The sequence below is a fragment of the Pantherophis guttatus genome, chromosome 14, assembly GCF_059756535.1.
Source record: "Pantherophis guttatus breed Tessera chromosome 14, ASM5975653v1, whole genome shotgun sequence".
Lineage (NCBI taxonomy): Eukaryota > Metazoa > Chordata > Lepidosauria > Squamata > Colubridae > Pantherophis > Pantherophis guttatus.
The window spans coordinates 732,461-752,461 of NC_142076.1; the positions used below are offsets into that span (position 1 = coordinate 732,461).

The window sequence follows — 20,001 nt, forward strand, 5'->3', positions numbered from 1 at the left end:
TGGACGGCATGGCTTAGTTCACCAAGCTTGGTGAGCCCTGGTTGCTCTTCACCATAGATGATTGAACAAGCCACAGTTGATATGGTTGGAACAACATGTTGAGGCTAAACCAAACAAACCAAATGATAATCCAGTAGAATGCATGAATTAGGTCTCGCTTCTGCAGGAAGATGTCATGGCCATAAAGGCAGGAAGGAGAGTTTGGAGATCCAAGAGGACAGCAAAGTCTCTGCTGGTCTGACTTTCCTCAGGGATGGTTGTAAGCTTTGGGCGAGATGAAGCAGATTGGGATACAGGCGAAGGGTTTTGTCTTGCAGTACCTGCTTCCCATCTCTTGCAGCTGTGATGAATAGGAGCTTGCAGAGTGCATCACAGTAGGGATGCAGCAACCTTTAGCTTAACACCAGCTTAGCCCCAAAACAGGATGAAGTGAGGAAGAAACTCCAGATTCCTCACTTGGATTCTCGTTGCTATAAGAAGGGGGTGGGGAGAGAACATCTTGCTCAGACTTTCAGAGTTGCATTATTACACCCTTTAACAATAAAGGATAGTTCCAATAGTCCTTCCGGAGTCTGTTTGCTGATCTGGACTACCTCAAAGGGCTGTTTTATTTATTAATGTAGTAGATTTATGTGCCTCCCTTTGAGCAGCTTACAAACATTAAAACTGCTGGACATTAGGATGACAAAGAGCAGAGTAAGAAAGAGTACCACCCACCACACAGATTGTAAGCAATCACAGCAGAGCTGCCAGGCTTACCCCATCAAATTCAGTGACTCTAGTGCCCATGATTATTATCTGGATAGCATACTGTAAAAATGGGATGGGTGGCAAACAGATTTAAGAAATAAATAAAAAATAAGCAACCCAGCTGCTTTATGTGCTTTATTTGCTTATTTAAATTTAGATGTCTAGCAGTGAGTTGCGCACTAATTTCCAAATTTAATACATACCCTGTTACGTTCATGAGTGGATGAAGTTGTTCCCCATAACGGGAATTTTTATTCTGCAAGTGAGAGAAGTGAGGAAAGGTTCTGTGAAATGCAACATGTTGAACTTTTTTTAAAAAAATAGGAAGAGACTTTCCAAAGAAATTGCAAACTAAGTAATTTTATTTTTCACAGGCAGATTGCTTGGAATTTGAAAGTACAGCATATTAATTACATGCCATTTTATTAATTCATATTTGTATAGTCTAATAACCCTCAAGCCTCTAGATAGAAATCAGGTACTTAATAAGGAATACTAAAAGTATTAAAATGTGTCCATTCCAGTATATTATATTATTAAATAAATATCTACTGTAGACCCCAACTTGGATACGGCAGTCAACAACTCATGAGTGTTGATAGTTGAGTAGAAGGTAGGACTATTAGCTTCAAAGGGCCACGTGGGCCTTAGTTCTACCTGCCTGTCTCTCTTGTTCAGGCAGGATTGGGTTAAGTCCTTCACAAAATATTCTCGGTGCTCCATCCAGCATGGCCAAATGGTGCCTCAATTGCAGGAGGTGATGTCACCCAACCTGGTGAAAAATGTACCCTCCTTTCCCTTCCAAGGGATTGACTCCAAGATAAAAGCTCTTAAAGTGGTGCTTTCAACTTGATCTCTCTTTAGGAAAATGGAGGTGTGTCCCTCTGTGGAAGAACATCATCCCTTGAGCCGCTTCAGTCTGACTAGAAGGATATCCCAATTCTAACCCTGCATAAGGAACTGAGTGATTCCTTCCACACACAACAGGTATTTTGTACATTAATAAACCTCAGAGTCCATTGATGTCAGATGGCACCTTTGCTTTCTACAGCTGGGAACCAGTTGGGCTGCTCCAGAGATCTCTGCAGAGCCCTTCTGGTTAGGCTGCTGCATTTCTGGAGGATTTCATGAGGGGAGGGGCGTGGGGGCACAATGGGCCAACTAGGCAAGGAGCCCATACCAGAGGAAGGAAGCAAATGGACAGGGTCTCCAGAAGATTCCTCTTCAAAGCCCGAATTGTTCTGCTGCTGGCTTAAGGAGGCTCTTCCTGGGTTGCCAGATGTCTGTAGAAGGGTCTCTGTGAGGACAATGTGGACCTCAGGATCACAGGGACCACAGAATCCTTGGTCACTCATGTTCCCGGAGCTGCTGGACCAATTCTCTTTCCCAGAGGCTGGACTGGAATTTCCTGAGGTGGATCTTATACTTGGAGAACGAATGCCTTTGCCCTCGAGTGAGCCAGTGTCTTTGCTTTGCATCTTCTGGCTGAGGTAAACCTGATTCCCCTTTTGCTGGACTGCACAATTCTTGCTGCTGAGACTGGGGGCTTCAGTGAGGTTTGGCAAGGAGCTGCATAAGGAGGGAGAGGCAAGAGCCAGGAATTTGCTAAGTGGGTTTCTGTATGGCTGGAGAAACATGGAAGGAACAATGCCTGTGGTTCCATTGTACCTGGAAAGCCAAAAAGGGGGACAGGTCAAGAGGAGAGGGCATCACTTCAGCTCCATGACACGGTCTGCTTGATTAGCCTAACCCAACACAACACAGAGGGAATTCCTTTTTGTTGGGTCAGCAGTAACATCTAAGTTTGCCGCTTCTCAACAACTACAGAACTGGATCCATGGCATTGTGGGAAGACGGACTTCCCCAATCTCTTCAATAAAAGCTGATTTCTAATATTAACTCTCTTGCAAAATTTCTACTTTTGGGAAAGAATTTCTGCATACGAAAGAATTTTGGAAGAAATTTTGAACTCTCCTTTAGCTCCACAGAGATTTGGATGCTGTTCCCCAAAGAGGAGAAAGCAAGAAAGGGGGCAACAGCCATTGTTGGAGACTCCAGTTCCAATGGATCATAATTCCCCTCATTCCTCAACACAAATCATGCTACGGCTAAGAGCTGATCAACCTGTGGAGGACCTTAGGTAACCTTTCCCAGCTCCTCAGAGGCCTTTGCTAGGCCTGCCTCCCTGATTGCAAGCTTTCGTTCTTCCAGGATGCGTCACTGATTGTCCTTGAAATCCAACCCAGCCCAACAAGAAACACGGCACTCACAGGACCTCCACAGAATTCATGTCTAATCATTCCATTGTTTCTGACCAAGTGAACTCCAACTCAGAAAAGGCAATCTCTTCATCACATTTGTTAATCTGAAAAGGTGCTACCAGATCCTCCTGATGTTAAGAGATCCCAAGATTTTGTCTATTAATCTTTCAAGGAAGCAAGTATAATGCAGTATTCGGTATTTTTTATCAGGCTTTCAACAACCAGTAGACACCATGTCATGGTCTGTGGGCAGAAACTGACCAGTGCCACATTGGTGTGCACAAACTGAGTTCCTCCCCCACAGCCCAGCCCACCTCCTGGCTTACCAAACCAGCCACCAGCCACTGTCTGTTTTCTCCAGCACTTCCACCACAATCCCAAACTCAAGGGAGAGTTCATCTGGTTGCTTGGCTCTGTAGGCCTGGGTGACATAATATAGCATCCCTGGCAGAATAAGGAAAGAAGAAGTGTGAGTGCAAAGACGCCACTTTCTCTCTTATTACAAAGCAGCTGCATGCCAGTTCCCATCCAGCTTCAAAACAAGAGACATTAACTCAGGAAACAGCTTCTACTTAGATAGGCAATTGTTTGAGGCAATGGGCGCTTTCGGTATTTTGAGAATTCTGCTGTCACAAAGTGGGATATGCTGTGAGATGTTTTTCTTTTCACAAAAAAGTGCTAGAAGTGGCCAACTAGTCCTTGAATCTATTTTGAGTGTAATATAAATAGTCCTTGACTTCCAACCACAACCGGGATTGGAATTTCCACTGTAAATCGTTGCAGTTGTAAGTTGAGACAGACCTGATTTTACGACAATTTTTACAGCAATCATTAAGTCCATCCAGCTTCCTCCATGGGCATTTTTTGCCAAAAATTTGCAAAAAAGATTGCACATTGCAGTCATGTAACCACAACCAGTCACAAATGTGAGCTGGTCATCAAGTGGCTGAATTGTGAGCCAGTACTTGCAGAGTGGCGCTAGTACAGGTCGCAAGTCACTTTTTCCAAGACCTTGTAACTTTGAACTGTCTTTAAAGAAACAGTCATAAGCCAAGGACTGCCCATATTGTAAAAATGCCAGTGGGCTCATGTGAACTTTCTTGCCAAATAACATTCCTTTTAAAAAAGTAAAATAATCTAAAACAGACTGAAGTGTCTGCAGGGACACTGGGACCACCAGAACACAACACCAATTCCTGAGTTGAAACTCTGGCTGTGGATTGACTCCACAGCCTTTAGAAACAGAAAAAAATAGTTGGATCTGCACGATTTAATGCCATTATCTCTGTACTACAATAGTATTTTCCAATCTTAGCAACTTTAAGATATGTGGACTTTGGCTCCCAGAAGGACCCAAAGGGAGTTGAGGTTATAAAGTTAATAAGCTATAAAGTTATAATGTTTGGAAAATACTGATCTGTAAGAAAGAGTTAGGGGGGCAGTTAGGATTCACCTTCCTCGTCGTTTTCTTCCATGATGGGCATTTCTTTGTTGTCCTCCAGGTACGGAGCTGGGAACCAGGCAATTTGCTTTCGGTTGTTTTCCACTAGCCACCATCCTAAGACAAAAGATCATGGAGGGGTCAAGAAATGAGCTGGGTGCTCCCTGGCATTCTTTGGGGGAAAAGATAGACATGCAGGCATAGAGGAATTGCAAATAGGCATCGATCTTCTATTCCCACCCAAAGGCACTTAGCTTCCTTTGAGAGCCATAATTGGACCTTAAAAGCAGGTCAAGGGAGAAGGCCTATTGACACGGCCTGGTGAATGGCCAGCTAGGCTTGGATCTGGGCCTCAGCAAATGATCCCCCTCCATTTGCATTGAGGTGCTTCCAAAGTTTTCCTTCAGTTGACCTGGGATACTGGGGGCTTCATAATACAGAACAAGGTTCTGTATTAGGCCCAGTACTCTTCAACATCTTCATAAACGATTTAGATGAGGGAACAGAAGGAGAACTCATCAGATTTGTAGATGACATCTAGCTGGCAGGAAGAGCCAAGACCCAGGATGATAGGCTCAAGATCCAGCTGGATCTCGACAGATTTGAACACTGGACCCTATCTAACAAAATGAAATTTAATGTACAGAAAAGCAAGGTCTTAAACTTAGGTAAGAAAAATAAAAAGTACAGGTACAGACTAGGTGAAACCTGGCTCAACACTAGTAACTGTGAGAGGGATCTTGGAATCCTAGTGGACAGTCAAAATATGAGCCAAGAGTGTGCAGCGGCAGCCAAAAAGCCAATGCAATCCTAAATTGCATTAACAGAGGAATACAATCAAGATGAAGTGAGGTACTAATACCACTCTATAAAGCTTTAGTAAGACCACACCTAGAATACTGCATCCAGTTTTGGTCACACCAATACAAACAAGATTTTGAGACTTTGGAAAGAGTTCAGGGAAGAGCAACAAAAATGATTAGGGGCTTAGAACCTAAAACATACAAAGAAAGATTTCAGGAACTAGGTATACTTAGTCTAGTGAAAAGAAGGTCTGGGGTGACATGATAGCAATCTTCCAATTCTTGAAGGGCTGTCCCAAAGAAGAGGAGGTCAACCTATTTACCAAAGCACCTGAAGGCAGGACAAGAAACAACGGATGGAAACTAACCAAGGAGAGAAGCAACACAGAACTAAAGAGAAATTTCCTAACAGTGAGAACAATTAAAATTGCCCTCAAAAGTTGTAGGTGCCCCATCACTGAAGGCTTTTAAGAGACTGGACAGCCATTTATCAGAAATAGTATAGGTCTCATGTAAGAGCAGGGAATTGGACTAGATGACCTCCAAAGTCCCTTCCAATTCTGTTACTGTTGCTTACTGTTATTTGCCTCACAAGGTTGTGGTGGGGTGGAAAGGAAGAAGAGGAAGGAAGATGAGATACGATTGCTGCCTGGAATGATTTATAAAAATAATAAAGGCAGGAATTTAAAAAATCTTTTTAAAAAATACTAAAATGGGAGACTACGTAAACAGCAGGGGCAAATTACTTCTGTTGTTGCCAGAGAAACAAGCCAGAGCCACGAAGAGCCCGATTCAAAAGAGGGGGGGGTTTCTTTCAGCACCTAGCAGCCAATGGAAGGGAGTTGTTTGCTAAAGCCCAGGGAATTCTGAAAAGGGATTGGCACTCTAGCCAGGATTTCTCAACCTTGGCTGTGTGGACATCAACTCCCAAAATTCCCCAAACATCATGGCTAGCTGCGGAATTCTGGGAGTTGAAGTCCACAGTTTAAAGTGACCGAGGTTGAGAAACCCTGCTCTGACTCCTCCTGCTCTGTCCATCCAGACCACTTGAGCAGCAAACATTCCTGGAAAAGCTACTCTCTGCAAGAAATTTGAAAGGTTTTGCACCCCTCCCAGCTTTTTGCAAGGTAGGGAAGCCCAGGATGAAAATAAATCTGGCTAATCTAAGGAGTATGCTGCAGAAGCAGGCTTGGATCAAGAATATCGTTCTTATTATCCTCGGTTGGGTTTATTCATCTGCATGATATGGTTGGTTTGGTTTTGGTTCAGTCTGTTGTACGAACTTTCCAGGGGTAGCTTGTAAATCATGATTTGTGGCTTAGAAGTGGTTAATAAACTATGCCTGTATGGGATTATAAGACATACTGTTGTGCAAACCTAGCCAATTTTGTTAAAGCGCAAGATGGTGAGTTCTAGTCCAGCCTTAGGCATGGAAGCCAATTGAGCGTTCGAATCTCGTAGCATTTTTATGTTGATCCTTGCTCTCTTTCTTTGCCACACATATTTCCACGTTATTTTCTTCAACTCTTCAAAATATTTTTTCTCCAGTTTTATTGGCATAGTTTGAAATAAAAATAATATCTTTGGTAATACTTTCATTTTTATTAATGCTATTCTTCCCATTAGTGATAATTGCAAGTTTCTCCATTTCTCCAGGTCTCTTTCAATTTGTTTTTTCAGTTTATGATAATTGTCTTCCTTAAGCGTTGCACATCTTGATGTCAGACAGATGCCCAAATATTTCACTTTCTTCACAATTTAGATGTCCATTTTCTCATCATTTCCTTCTTTTGTTTTCTATCATGTTTTTAACTAGCATTTTTGTCTTATCTTTATTGATTTTCAGACCTGCTACTTTCCCATATTCTTCTATTTGCTCTAATAGTTTTGGCGCTGTCTCTATTGGGTTTCCATGATAAACACCAAATCATCCACAAATGCTTGTAGTTTATATTCTTCTTTTTTTATTCTTATTCCTTTTATTTCCTTTTCCTGCTACAAGATTCATGAATTAGAGGTGGGTTTGGCCTTCTGAATTGGGAATTGTATTATCAAGCGGCAGTGTTAACATGGATTAAAGAATGGATTTTATTAAGGAATACAAGACTATTGACATTGGAGAGTCATGATTTACAACTGGGTTGGCATGCCTTTTTATGGTACGGGAAACAAAGATACATGGATATTTCAAAGACTTTATTTATTTATTTATTTATTTTTCATATTTCTATGCCGCCCACTCTCCGAGGACTCTGGACAGCTTACACCAAAGACAGTATACTAAATTGCATATTGCCCCCAACAATCTGGCTCTGGCTGTAAGAAATGGTTTATTATCAGTGTGGGAGAGAGTGAAAGAAAAACATTATTTGAATATTCCAATGTGGCTTTCTACAATAGAAGCAGTGACATACCCAAATATTGTGAACATGGGGAATATTGTTAGATATAAAGACATTTTGACAGATCGGGGAGAACTGAAACAAAAAGAAGAACTAGAGAGTCAAGGGACTGAGATAGATTGGTATACAAGACTGCAAATACAATCAAGATATGAAGCAGATCATAGACAATATGGCTTTAACTTAGGGAAATCAGAACTGGACGAAATATTGACAGGAACAGATGAGAAAATTATTAAGAAATTATATAATTATTTACTGCATATTAGACTAGAAGATGAAGAACTAAAAGAAACAATGATAGCATTGGCAAAGAATTTTGGATACACCATAGAATTGGAGAAATGGCAACAATTTTGGGAAAGAAACTACAAATTAACAATGGCAACAGCCTATAAAGAAAATTTGTATAAGATGCTTTATAGATGGCATTGCCACCAGAAAGATTAGCTAAGATGTTTAAAGATAAATCAGCTAAGTGTTGGAAATGTCACCAGTTGCCAGGATCATACTATCATACAGTGGGGCAAAAAAGTATTTAGTCAGCCACCAATTGTGCAAGTTCTCCCACTTAAAAAGATGAGAGAGGCCTGTAATTGTTATCATAGGTAGACCTCAACTATGAGAGACAAAATGAGATAACAAATCCAGTCAATCACATTGTCTGATTTGGAAAGAATTTATTTGCAAATTATGATGGAAAATAAGTATTTGGTCACCTACAAACAAGCAAGATTTCTGGCTCTCACAGACCTGTAACTTCTTCTTTAAGAGGCTCCTCTGTCCTCCACTCATTACCTGTATTAATGGCACCCGTTTGAACTTGTTATCAGTATAAAAGACACCTGTCCACAACCTCAAACAGTCACACTCCAAACTCCACTATGGTGAAGACCAAAGAGCTGTCGAAGGACACCAGAAACAAAATTGTAGACCTGCACCAGGCTGGGAAGACTGAATCTGCAATAGGCAAGCAGCTTGGTGTGACAAAATCAACTGTGGGAGCAATAATTAGAAAATGGAAGACATACAAAACCACTGATAATCTCCCTCGATCTGGGGCTCCACGCAAGATCTCACCCCGTGGGGTCAAAATGATCACAAGAACAGTGAGCAAAAATCCCAGAACTAGACCCTTGGTAGTACAGTGGTCTAAAGCACCCTGTTATTAAGAACAGCTGCCTGCAATTACTGCAGGTTCGAATCTCGCCAAGGCTCAAGGTTGACTCAGCCTTCCATCCTTTCTAAGGTAGGTAAATTGAGGACTCAGTTGTGGGGGCAATAAGCTGACTTTGTATAAATATACAAAAGGATGAAGGCTATTGCTTAACGCCGCCCTGTATGAAGGCTATTGTAAGCCGCCCTGAGTCTCCGGAGAAGGGCGGCATATAAATCAAATTAAAAAAAAAAAAAACTACACGGGGGGATCTAGTGGATGACCTGCAGAGAGCTGGGACCAACGTAACAAAGGCTACCATCAGTAACACACTACGCCGCCAGGGACTCAGATCCTGCAGTGCCAGATGTGTCCCCCTGCTTAAGCCAGTACATGTCCGGGCCCGTCTGAAGTTTGCTAGAGAGTATTTGGATGATCCAGAAGAGGATTGGGAGAATGTCATATGGTCAGATGAAACCAAAGTAGAACTGTTTGGTAGAAACACAACTTGTCATGTTTGGAGGAGAGAGAATGCTGAGTTGCATCCAAAGAACATCATACTACTGTGAAGCATGGGGGTGGCAACATCATGCTTTGGGGCTGTTTCTCTGCAAAGGGACCAGGACGACTGATCCGTGTACAGGAAAGAATGAATGGGGCCATGTATCGTGAGATTTTGAGTGCAAACCTCCTTCCATCAGCAAGGGCATTGAAGATGAAACGTGGCTGGGTCTTTCAGCATGACAATGATCCCAAACACACCGCCTGGGCAACGAAGGAGTGGCTTCGTAAGAAGCATTTCAAGGTCCTGGAATGGCCTAGCCAGTCTCCAGCTCTCAACCCCATAGAAAACCTTTGGAGGGAGTTGAAAGTCCGTGTTGCCCAGCGACAGCCCCAAAACATCGCTGCTCTAGAGGAGATCTGCATGGAGGAATGGGCCAACATACCAGCAACAGTGTGTGCCAACCTTGTGAAGACTTACAGAAAACGTTTGACCTCTCTCATTGCCAACAAAGGATATATAACAAAGTATTGAGATGAACTTTTGATATTGACCAAATACTTATTTTCCATCATAATTTGCAAATAAATTCTTTCCAAATCAGACAATGTGATTGTCTGGATTTGTTTTCTCATTTTGTCTCTCATAGTTGAGGTCTACCTACGATGACAATTACAGGCCTCTCTCATCTTTTTAAGTGGGAGAACTTGCACAATTGGTGGCTGACTAAATACTTTTTTGCCCCACTGTACGTGGTGGTTGTGTAAAGAAGCAAAACAATATTGGATGAAAATACAAACATGGTTAGAGGGAATGCTGCAGCAACATATAGAGTTAAAACCAGAGATATTCTTATTGGGAATTGTACCAGAGAAATATAGTAAAGAAGATACATATTTGATTATTCATATAATAACAGCGGCTAGAATTGTATTTGCACAAAACTGGAAAGCAGATAAAATCCCGTTGGAAGGAGAAATTATAAAGAAAATTTTAGAATGTGCAGAAATGAATAGATTAACATTGAGAAGATAAAGAGGAGTCGATGTATTTCAAGACATGGGATAAATGTTATGATTGGTTAGAAAAGAAATATGAATAAGGATATAGAAATAAAATAAATAGAGGATAGATGGGAGAAAACAATTAGAAAAATAGATATCCAGATGATGTCAAGTAAAAGGAGAAAGGGGAGGGGGGGTAAAAGGGAAAAGTGTAGATATTATAAAAATGTACGCAAATGATGAAATAAAAATAAATAATAATTGAATAAGAAATTGAAATGAGAATAAAGATAATTAGAAAATCGGGGCTGTTCGAATACCACTTTAGATTGAACTGAAAAGGGAAACGAGGAGAGGGGAAGGAGTAGAGAGAGAGGAAGGGAGAGGAGAGGAGAGGAGAAAGAAGAAAGGGAAAAGGAGAGGAAGAAAAGGGAAGGGAAAGAGGAGCAGAGGAGAAGGTTAGAAAGGGGGAAGAAGAGAGGAGTGGGAAATAGAAAGGGAAGTAGGAAAGAGAAGGAGAGGAAGAACGAAGGAAGTAGGAGAAGAGAGAGGAAGGAAGAGAAGGGGAGGAGAAGAAGAAAAGTTGGAGTAAAGGTAAAAGGCAAAAGAGCAGTCCCGAAAAAGCAAAAATGAACAATGAAAGTTAAAAGAAAAGATGAATGAAAAATGATGGAAATGACTGTACATGTAAATAAGTTTATAAGAAATAAAAATAAAAAAAAATATTAAAAAAAGAAAGGAAGAAAGCCAATTGAGTCATCAGGGAAATGGAAGTTCTAGTTCTGGCTGGGTGACTTTGGGCCAGTCAATCTCTCTCAGCCCAGCCCAGCTCACAGAGTGGTGGTTGTGGGGAAAATAGGAAGGCGTATTAGAGATGTTTACCCCTTTGAATTACTTCTACAAATTCATTAAATTATATAAATAGATAACAAATGAACCGTGGTTTAGGAGTGACCGCAGACAACATACAGCCAGGGCCATGGCACGCAGTTTCTGCCGGAAGGCCCATTTTTGGGGCTCCCTACCTGTCCTGTCCTTCATCAGCACTTCCAGCTTTTCTGCCTTGGTGGCTTCGAAGGGCTTGTTCTGGGTGTCTTGTGTTCGAAAGGGTGCAACGCATTGGTACATCTGGGAGATGACCGGCTGTGTGATGGTCAGGATGGGAGCCCTGGGAGCCTCTTTCTTCCTGTCTCCCATTTCAGAAGGCAAAACGATGATGCTGCAAGAGGAAAGTCATGACATTCAAATAGATGTTGCAACCGCAGTTTCTTCTAGAGAGTCCTAAAGCTTGTAACAGCGTTGCAGGCAGTCCTCAGCTTATGACTCTTTGTTCAGCGAATGCTCAAAGTACCCCAGCGCTGAATGAAGGGGCTTGGGAGGCCCTTGCGGCCACCTGATTGCCATCTGGGTGCTTGGCCAGTCAGCGGGGGAAGTTGGCAGGGAAGATCCCCGATCTCTGCCAATAAAGGAAAACAGCTTGTGAAGTTCTGACTTTTCTTTCCCATCCCAGAGTTACCCAGTAAAGATCAGATCTTGCAGTCTCACGATTCAATTACAGGTAGTCCTTGACTTATAACAGTTCATTTAGTGGCCATTCAAAATTACAACAGCACTGAAAAAATGACTGTTTTTCACACTTACAACTTTTGCAGCATCCCCACATGATCAAAATTCAGATGCTTGGCAATTGGTTCATATTTTGTTCCAATCAGCCATCTCCTCCCACTTAGGACTGTATGACTGTAACCTTGTTGCTTGTACTGTATCCTTACCATTTATATTGACTGTTTCCTAATATGATTTGATTGCTTATTTGTACCCTATGACTGTCATTAAGTGTTGTACCTTATGATTCTTGACAAAAGTATCTTTTCTTTTATGTACACTGAGAGCATATGCACCAAGACAAATTCCTTGTGTGTCCAATCACACTTGGCCAATAAAAAATTCTATTGTGATTGTAAGTCGAGGACCACTTATATTTATACATTTGGAAGCAGGGCATGAAATCTTGATGCCAAATTTTAATAAAATTTCTCTTTTAATTCTGATCTTCTGCACAAGTTGAGCCCTCTGTGCTGTGCTCCCAGGGCTTTGGAGTATCTCCACTGTTGTCAAAATGGCTCCCAGAGTTGAAGGGAGAACATCCTGTTTGACGTGTTTCTGTTTAATTTGCCTGCTACAGTTCAACAATAAAGCTTAAAATCTCCTTACCTATTGCATTCATCCTCATCTCTGGATCCTCAAATTGTCTGGCACCTGGCCACTACCTGGCCCTTGGCCAAACTCCCAGCCCCGAACCTCCCTCCCTCCCTACCCAGCAGCGTCTGGGCTTGTAACGTCCCACTGGCTTCATTGTGAGAAGTCAGCAGGAAATAGCTTTGTCTAACGACCTGGCATTCACTTAACGATGGCAACCGGGACTTCCTGGATTCCTGTTGCTAAGCAAATCGGTTGCACTTTACGACTGCATTGGTTAGCAACAGCAGCCCTGGCCCCAATTGTGGTGGTAGGGCGAGCTTCTCCCATGGGCACTTAGTGCTCTTGCATTCATGCTAAGCAACGTGCAGCAAATCACAAAAGGCTTCAGTTTCACCTCAAAGGATGGATGACTTGCTAAACTACATTTTATCCTCACAAGGTGGGGCAAATCCAACCCAGGTATTTAGCTAGAGTTCTGTCCTATGTATCATGTGAACCTCATAAATTGGTTGAGTAAACTATGAATTGGTTTACAATTAACTAAATTATGTCATTTAAGTGTGGAACATGGGCAGCTATATAAATTTTCTAAAAAAAATAAATCTGAATAAATAACTTACATTCACAGCCAAACAGATGATTTATTAACATTTCATCTGATGAAACAAAAGCTTTTACTGTCCTATCTAGCATTGTGCACAGTTAAAATGATGAAATCTGAATGCTGTACTACCAGCAAGTCAATGGTTAGAGTTGACTTCTGATGCAGCCAGTGCCCTTCAGATGATGGTCGGACTACTATCGTCCCCAGATGCTATGCAGATTGGAAGAGATTGCCTTGATGCATTTTGCTTCTGCTAAACTATGATGTTGTTGTTTTTAAAATGTATATTGGAACTATGTTAAATTATGCAAATTATGTGAGTTCGATGTTTTAGTGATACTTTATGGAGATAACAGCAGCTATTATTGCAAGCTCACCTGGAGAGGCAGCCTATTAGAGTAGAGTGTCCAGGATGTTAGGGTCAAAATGACAGCTGGCATGGGTGGGGGGGGCAGTGACCTTTGGCACCGCCACCCACAGACACAGAAGAGAGCAATGGAAGAACCTCTGGAATGACAAAGCCGCCCTCTCAGCCTTAATGAAGCCAAGTAATGAATTTGTGTAGCCTAAAGCTATTTTGTTGTATCTTTTCTGAATATCAGAAAACAATTCTTGTTGAATTTTTCTCCTCTGCAGGTTGGATTGAAGCTATTTGAAGCAGGCTGGCAGAAATCCTGGAACCTTTGCCAAGAAGCTACCGAAGGAAAGCTAAGAAGCCAACATGAAAGAATTCCAATTACTGTGGTCTATGGAAAGCAGGTGAAATCAAAGTCCATACTTCTGAGTCTCACAGTACAAAGAGCTAGTTGGCAGGAGAGTCTGTTCCACCTGTCTCTTATTCTTGTAATGGCAGAACTGAAATCAAATTGTTTTCCTCTGCTGATGTGGACACCAGCTCTCGGGTACTTAGCCTTTCCTCTGAGGTGGCTTGCATCTGAGTTTCCCCTCAGGTACAACCCCAACCTTTGGTTGTGGATTAGAAGTAGCTGCCTGACTCCCAGGTACTTATTCTCGGTGGTTGGAGGTGGGGGGATACTTGGCAGTCTGTTCTCCCTGGTCCTTCTCCAGCACTCTCCGAGATACCAGAGTTGGTGATTTTGCCTGTCTTTTTATGAAATACTTCCTTTTCATCACCCACCCTGGAGCAAAACATATTGAACATGGAGAACAGTCCATTGCTTGGCTAGAGTTGTTATTCCAGGAGAATCGGAAACAATTTGCATTTCTCTAAAATTGTGTGTGTGTGTGTGCACGTGTGTGTGTATACCAGCTATTTTAGAGAGATGCAAATTGTTTCCAACTCTCCTGGAATAACAACTCTAGCCAAACAATGGGCTGTTCTCCATGTTCAATAAGTTTTGCTTCAGGGTGGGTGATGAAAAGGAAGTATTTCATAAAAAGGCATAATTTGATTGGTTTGCTTTTGGTTTGTTATGAAGTACTTTGCAACCTGGGGCATGGATGAGAGTTATGGAGGAGGCATATCTGCAACTATTATTACATCCCACCTTTATTCTCTTACAAATCCAAAGGGTATGCATAATGCTCTGGCCTTCCCTTTTTCCCACAGCAAGAGTGAGGTAGGTTGTGCTGGTTCAAAATCTCCCAGCTGACTTACGTGCCTAAGGGAGGCCTCCCAAAGATGAGTCAGGCACCTCCCCACTGCATGGCCTCACAGCCATGAAGCCTGAAGTCAGAGTTCACCAAGACAGGGAAATCCTCACCTGAGGCAACTTTTCTTCTCCCCAGGAGGCAACAAATACTGTACGTCAAGTGTACGTCAAGGGGTTTTCCCCCCCTCCCCCCACTTGTCTCTTGGTCTCCAGGAAAAGCATTCTGGAGATGAAAGCAGGGCCATGGCTTGAACTACGGCTGCTGGTAATTCTGCCTTCAAACCACAACATAATTTGATGTTTCAACTAGTATAATGTATTTTATGTTATATGTTACAAATATATCACAAATATAAGTTATGAGCATAGAGGGCCTGTAATGCAACCATAGTTAGCCTTTTCATGAACTCCCTGGGAAACTCATGTTGCTGGAATGTGTGTAAGGAAAGTTTCTGAGTGTGTGTATGAGTGATTTATTGTTGGTGATACCAGGCAGGGTGGGTGTGAGGAAATCAGTGGAGTCTTGGAACAAACAGTGAGCGTGTAAAGTTCCTGACGTGGATGGGGCAAGATGTACTATCCACGTGGATTCTGAATAAATGTGTTGGGTATAAAGAGAAGGCTGAACCCAGACCCTAAGTTCAGGATGAAGGGGACGCCCCGAGTCTGCTTCCCAGCCCACTCTAACGCAGGCTCTAACACATCACCTGTGTTGAGAGTGTAGGTGAGCATTGTGTGAATGAGTAGCCTAGTTGGGCAGCAAATGCTTACAGCAACTTGAGTGGGCATAACTTATTGTAGTAAGATAACTTTGAAATTAGACAAGTATAAGTACAAATATAAAAGAACTAATTAAGCTTAATTGCACGCTTGCCTTGCTTTTTGTCTGAATCACACAAGAATAAAGGAACTATTGGAAAACTCCACTTTGAGTGGCTTGAACTCAATGTTATGCCACTGAGCCTCCTGAAATGCATGTTTCTTCCCTGCTCTTCCCTAAGAAACCACTTTTCTTAGATGTACCTGTTTTCTGGAAAGGGGGGCTCCAGATCCTGGCCGTGGGCTTCAAAAAACTTAACCACGTCTTCTCCTCGGGAGATTTTGGCTTGAGTCTTTAGCAGCTCCTGGCAATAGACCTCCAGCAGCCTCAGAGTCTCCATGCAGCGGCTCAGCTTCTGATTCTTCCTCAGCATCGCATTGGCATCTGCGAAGGGGGAGGGGAGAATTACACCTGAAGGAGTTCCCCCCTCTGGGCATGCTTCCATGCAGCACTACAATTAGTGTGGGGTGAAATGTCCAACTCTGGAAGACCCTGGCAGTGTGGAATTCTGCAGGAGTGGAAAAGCACAAACAGGCCTTTTCATTGTGAACTTAAAGGGGCATCAATGCTGTAAAATCATTCCTTTGGAGGAGGGAATGAAACTAAATTATATATTGTATTTGACAAATCTTTCTTCCCATGACTGAACAAAGAACAGAGATCTGGGATGATAAGAAGCTGTTTTTAATTTGTAATTCCCCTGAGCCCAAAGCAGCCCCTCTGTTGTGATCTTTGTGGCCAGACAAAGCCTGCATTTGTAGACCTGGGAGTGGACAGTTGAAGAGTCTTAAGCCTTATTAAATTAATGTATCCCTTAAACTAAAATGGTATTTTTTCTACTAGAGAATATTAGGCACACTTCGGCAAAACTCAAAGTGCCCATTTTCCCCCTCTGTCCTCCAAGTCTCCCCTAAAGCCCACATCATAAGGTACCCGACACATTCTGTGGCCTCCAAAGGCCAAATAAATGCACCCCCCAGATTTACTCCCCTCTGCATGAAGCCACCACGTGTTTCAGTTTACATGAATGCGCTACTGTGTGGGTGGTTTATAACAAGGGGCTGCTGATTTAGCACCTCCATTACCATTTTAGGGGAGCTGCCATTTTAGTTGGCCACTGGTGTCCAGCCATAAATTACGTATCTCTCTCAATCTTCCTGAGTGTTGATGAGAGCAGCAAGGATGGTGAGCAGGATGTGTCACCCATCTAATTCAAGGTAAAACCCAACAAAAGCCCAGTCTTCCCTTTTACCTCGAAATCTTGGGAGGGTCCGGTCGGACTTTTTCAATAAGCCACTCTCAATGGGGAATTTCCTCTTCAGCCCTTTCTGAAAAGAAAGCCAGAAATGAGCTTGTGCTGTTTGGCCAGCTCTGCAGGGAAACGGTCAAACTCGGGTTCAACTTAAACTTACATGGAGGGTCCTAAATTCTTCAAATGTCCTGTAAATGAGAACCTGGGTTTGGTCAGACCAGGAGACAGAAAGCATGCTGGTCTGGGGAAAAAAAACACACAAAATCCACTTTAATCTAAATCGTACAATGCTCTCTTTCCAGCAGAAGTGGAACTCAAGTCAATTACCAAGAAATACCAATTTCTTTTATTTTAAAGAAATAAAAAGAATACAATGTTAGTCATAACAGGCAGGCAACTTAGTTGCAATGGAGAACAGATTAAGCCTTGGGGGTGACTGAGGCATCTTCCAGGGAGCAAAAGAGAAGTCCAAAGTATCCAAAGTTGCCACCTTGCCAGGGCTGGGTTACCACTATGACCCAACCTGTCATTCAGATGCTAAGATGGAAACTGGCTGGAAAAGAATTCGCCTTCGTGGGCTAATGTGAGCCTGGAAAGCTCTGACGGCAGTTACAGCCGTGTGCCAAGGCAGGAACAGACAGCAGCTGGCGCTGGAGCAGCGGGCCAAAAAAACTGCAGTTGCCAACAATGGCTCCAAAAATGGCATGTCTCACCCCAGCCCTGGCAATTAACACGGATCCAAACCATCTGAAAAGACTTCATTACAACGCCATCCAAATTTCAAAACATTCAAAATAGGTGGAAAAATGGAAATTAGTACCAAAAAGCCACATAAAAGCCCAGGCTTCCCAAGGACCTCCTGCAGATTACCAGGGGGGGTGTCTCACGACTCGGTTCAGGGCCAAACTACCTTCTGCCGGCCATGCTTCAGCAAGCCCACAGCATTCACCTCCACAGGAAACCTGCTGCTGCCCATCCTTCTGACTTGCTCTGGAGAGGAGCTCTGGAGCCCTGCCTGGGCCGACAGGTGTCTTAGCAGCCGCAGCAGTGGCAGGGAGGAGGGGCCACTGGCCGGCCCACCTTGCCCGCCCCTCTGCCCCTCCCCTCCACAGGGCCTGCCCTTGCCAAGCACTGCAGGATGCAGAGCGGACGCCGAGGCTTTTCTCGGTTAGAAACACACACACACACACACAATTCAAACTCCACTCTGGACCAGCAGTGAAGCCATCCCCTTCAGAGAATGAGAGAGGGGGGGAGGGGGGAGAGATTTTTGCTGCCATGCATCCTTTAAGGAAAAGGTGTAGAAAAAATACACACAGTCCCTTGCCCTGCCCAAAGAGGAATCAAAAGCCCCAGGCATCATTTCCTCATTTCAGTGGGTGGTCATGCTGCCTTCTTGTGTGCTATCTGGAAGCAGCAGCTGCTCTGCCTGCCACCCCAATCTTGATTACCAAGCCCCCCCCCAACCTCCCCTGTGTGGGTTTGTGTGACATAGCCCCATCACTTTGCCAGTTGTGCTTACCTACAATTTTCATGGGAACGGTGGGAAACGGCAGGAAGGCTGCCTAGGTGACTCTGAGCCAGTTGCTGCCTCTCAGCTCAACCCACCCCTGGGTTGTTGTGCTGGGGAAACAGGAGGAAGGATAGAGTATTGGGTATGTTCGCCGCCTTGAGTTATTTATAAAAATAATGAAGGTGGCATAAAAAAATAAATGATTAAGACTGATTTGAACAGTTGGGCCATAAAATCTATAAGAATGTTTCAGAGTAAATATGGAGATTCTCAGTCATCCAGGACATGGTTGTCCCAAAGGTGCTTTTTTTCCCACAAGAGGCAACTGGACTTTGTTTTTCTTTGAAGACGTTTCACTTCTTATCCAAGAAGCTTTTTCAGCTCTGATTGGATGGTCGGGAATGGAAAGATTTCATGTCATTATCCATTATAAGCAGTACAATGCAGTGAGCTATGTGTAGATCTGTATATTGGGGAAACAAAACAACCACTTCATAAACACATGGCACAACATAGGAGAACAAACCCAACAGGACAAGATTGAGCAGTCCATCTGAATTTGAAAGACAAAGGCCACTCTTTTGAAGACAGCAAAGTCCACATTTTGGACGGAGAGGACCGATGGTTTGAAAGAGGGATCAAAGAGGCCATCTATGACAAAACTGAACAACCCTTCACAACAGAGGGGGTGGGCTACAACATCATCTATCTCCAGTCTACAACACAAACTTTTTGACAGTTCCAAGAAGGCTCCACACCCATTTGCACCACTCATGTGACCCTGAGGACACTGATAAACCTCCAAGAGCCTCAACAACTCTCTAAAAGAATGCAAATGACCAGCTGTCTGCAAGGAGTATAAATCCTTCTATTCCCCACCATCCAGTCAGAGCTGAAAAAGCTTCTTGGATGAGAAGCGAAACATCTTCAAAGAAAAACAAGTCCAGTTGCCCCTTGGAAAAAAAAAATAAAGCATGTTCCAGGTAGCACAAGCATGTTGCTCAGGGACCCCATCAGTTCCCCATTTCTGATGTATCTGCCTTCTGACTCAGATGTGACTCTTAAGTGAGTTTTCAAGAAAGAAATGGCTTGATGCCCATAAAAGGAGGAAATTTGGAAACATTCTAGCATTTTATTTATTTTTGTCAAGACATAAAAAGTGTAAAGAGATCATGAGACTCATGAAGTTAGAAGCACTGATCAAATACTGATCAAGATAACTAAACTTTCAGTTGATCTGGGGGAAAGGACAAGGCCATCCTTTTAAATCAAAGGTGGAAAAAGAATTATGTCTCCCACAAACCATGCAGGAGAAGCAAATAATAGTAGGCATGGGAGAAGGGTGAAGGAGCAAAAGAATCAATATGATGGTCACATTATTTTATTTATTTATCACATTTCTACACCTCCCATCTCACCTTCAATCACCATGTGATCATAGAGTCGGCTGGATTAATAATTGGCTAACAAGCAAACTCAGTGTGTGTAGTGTGGAGCTACATCTACCTGGAGGGAAGCATGCAGTGGGGTATCTCAAGGTTCAGTCTTGGGCTCAGTAATCTTCAACATCTTCATAAGTAATTTAGTTGAAGGGATAGAAGGAGAACTCATCAAATTTGCAAATGACACCCAAACAAGTGGGGGGGGGAGATTTGCCAACATTTTGGAAGATAGACTC

General features: G+C 42.9%; 1 protein-coding gene and 1 long non-coding RNA gene across 2 annotated transcripts; one reads left to right on the forward strand and one right to left on the reverse strand.

Annotated features, from left to right (window-relative positions):
* Positions 1-1,090: 1,090 nt before the first annotated feature.
* On the reverse strand, positions 1,091-17,995 carry NOXO1 (NADPH oxidase organizer 1). The gene is made up of 8 exons (XM_034420667.2): positions 17,721-17,995; positions 16,971-17,051; positions 16,811-16,886; positions 15,762-15,942; positions 11,345-11,538; positions 4,465-4,569; positions 3,338-3,455; positions 1,091-2,418 (listed from the first exon to the last, which is right to left on the reverse strand). Exons 1-8 carry the CDS (start codon positions 17,784-17,786, stop codon positions 1,776-1,778), a joined length of 1,464 nt encoding a protein of 487 aa, XP_034276558.2. The 5' UTR covers positions 17,787-17,995; the 3' UTR covers positions 1,091-1,775.
* Positions 13,762-15,661, forward strand: LOC117667360 (uncharacterized). Its single transcript, XR_015729894.1, has 2 exons — positions 13,762-13,884; positions 14,875-15,661. It is a non-coding gene; the product is annotated as an uncharacterized LOC117667360 (long non-coding RNA).
* Positions 17,996-20,001: the final 2,006 nt, after the last annotated feature.

Bases quoted from the DNA above. Each gene is read 5' to 3' on its own strand.
- NOXO1 (XM_034420667.2), bottom strand. From the start codon at position 17,786: ATGGGCAGCAGCAGGTTTCCTGTGGAGGTGAATGCTGTGGGCTTGCTG. The intron at 15,943-16,810 runs GTAAAAGGGAAG...CCCCCTTCGCAG, and splicing joins GACCCTCCCAAGATTTCGAG to ATGCCAATGCGATGCTGAGG. The intron at 4,570-11,344 runs GTAGGGAGCCCC...CTTTTGTCTTAG, and splicing joins GCTGATGAAGGACAGGACAG to GATGGTGGCTAGTGGAAAAC.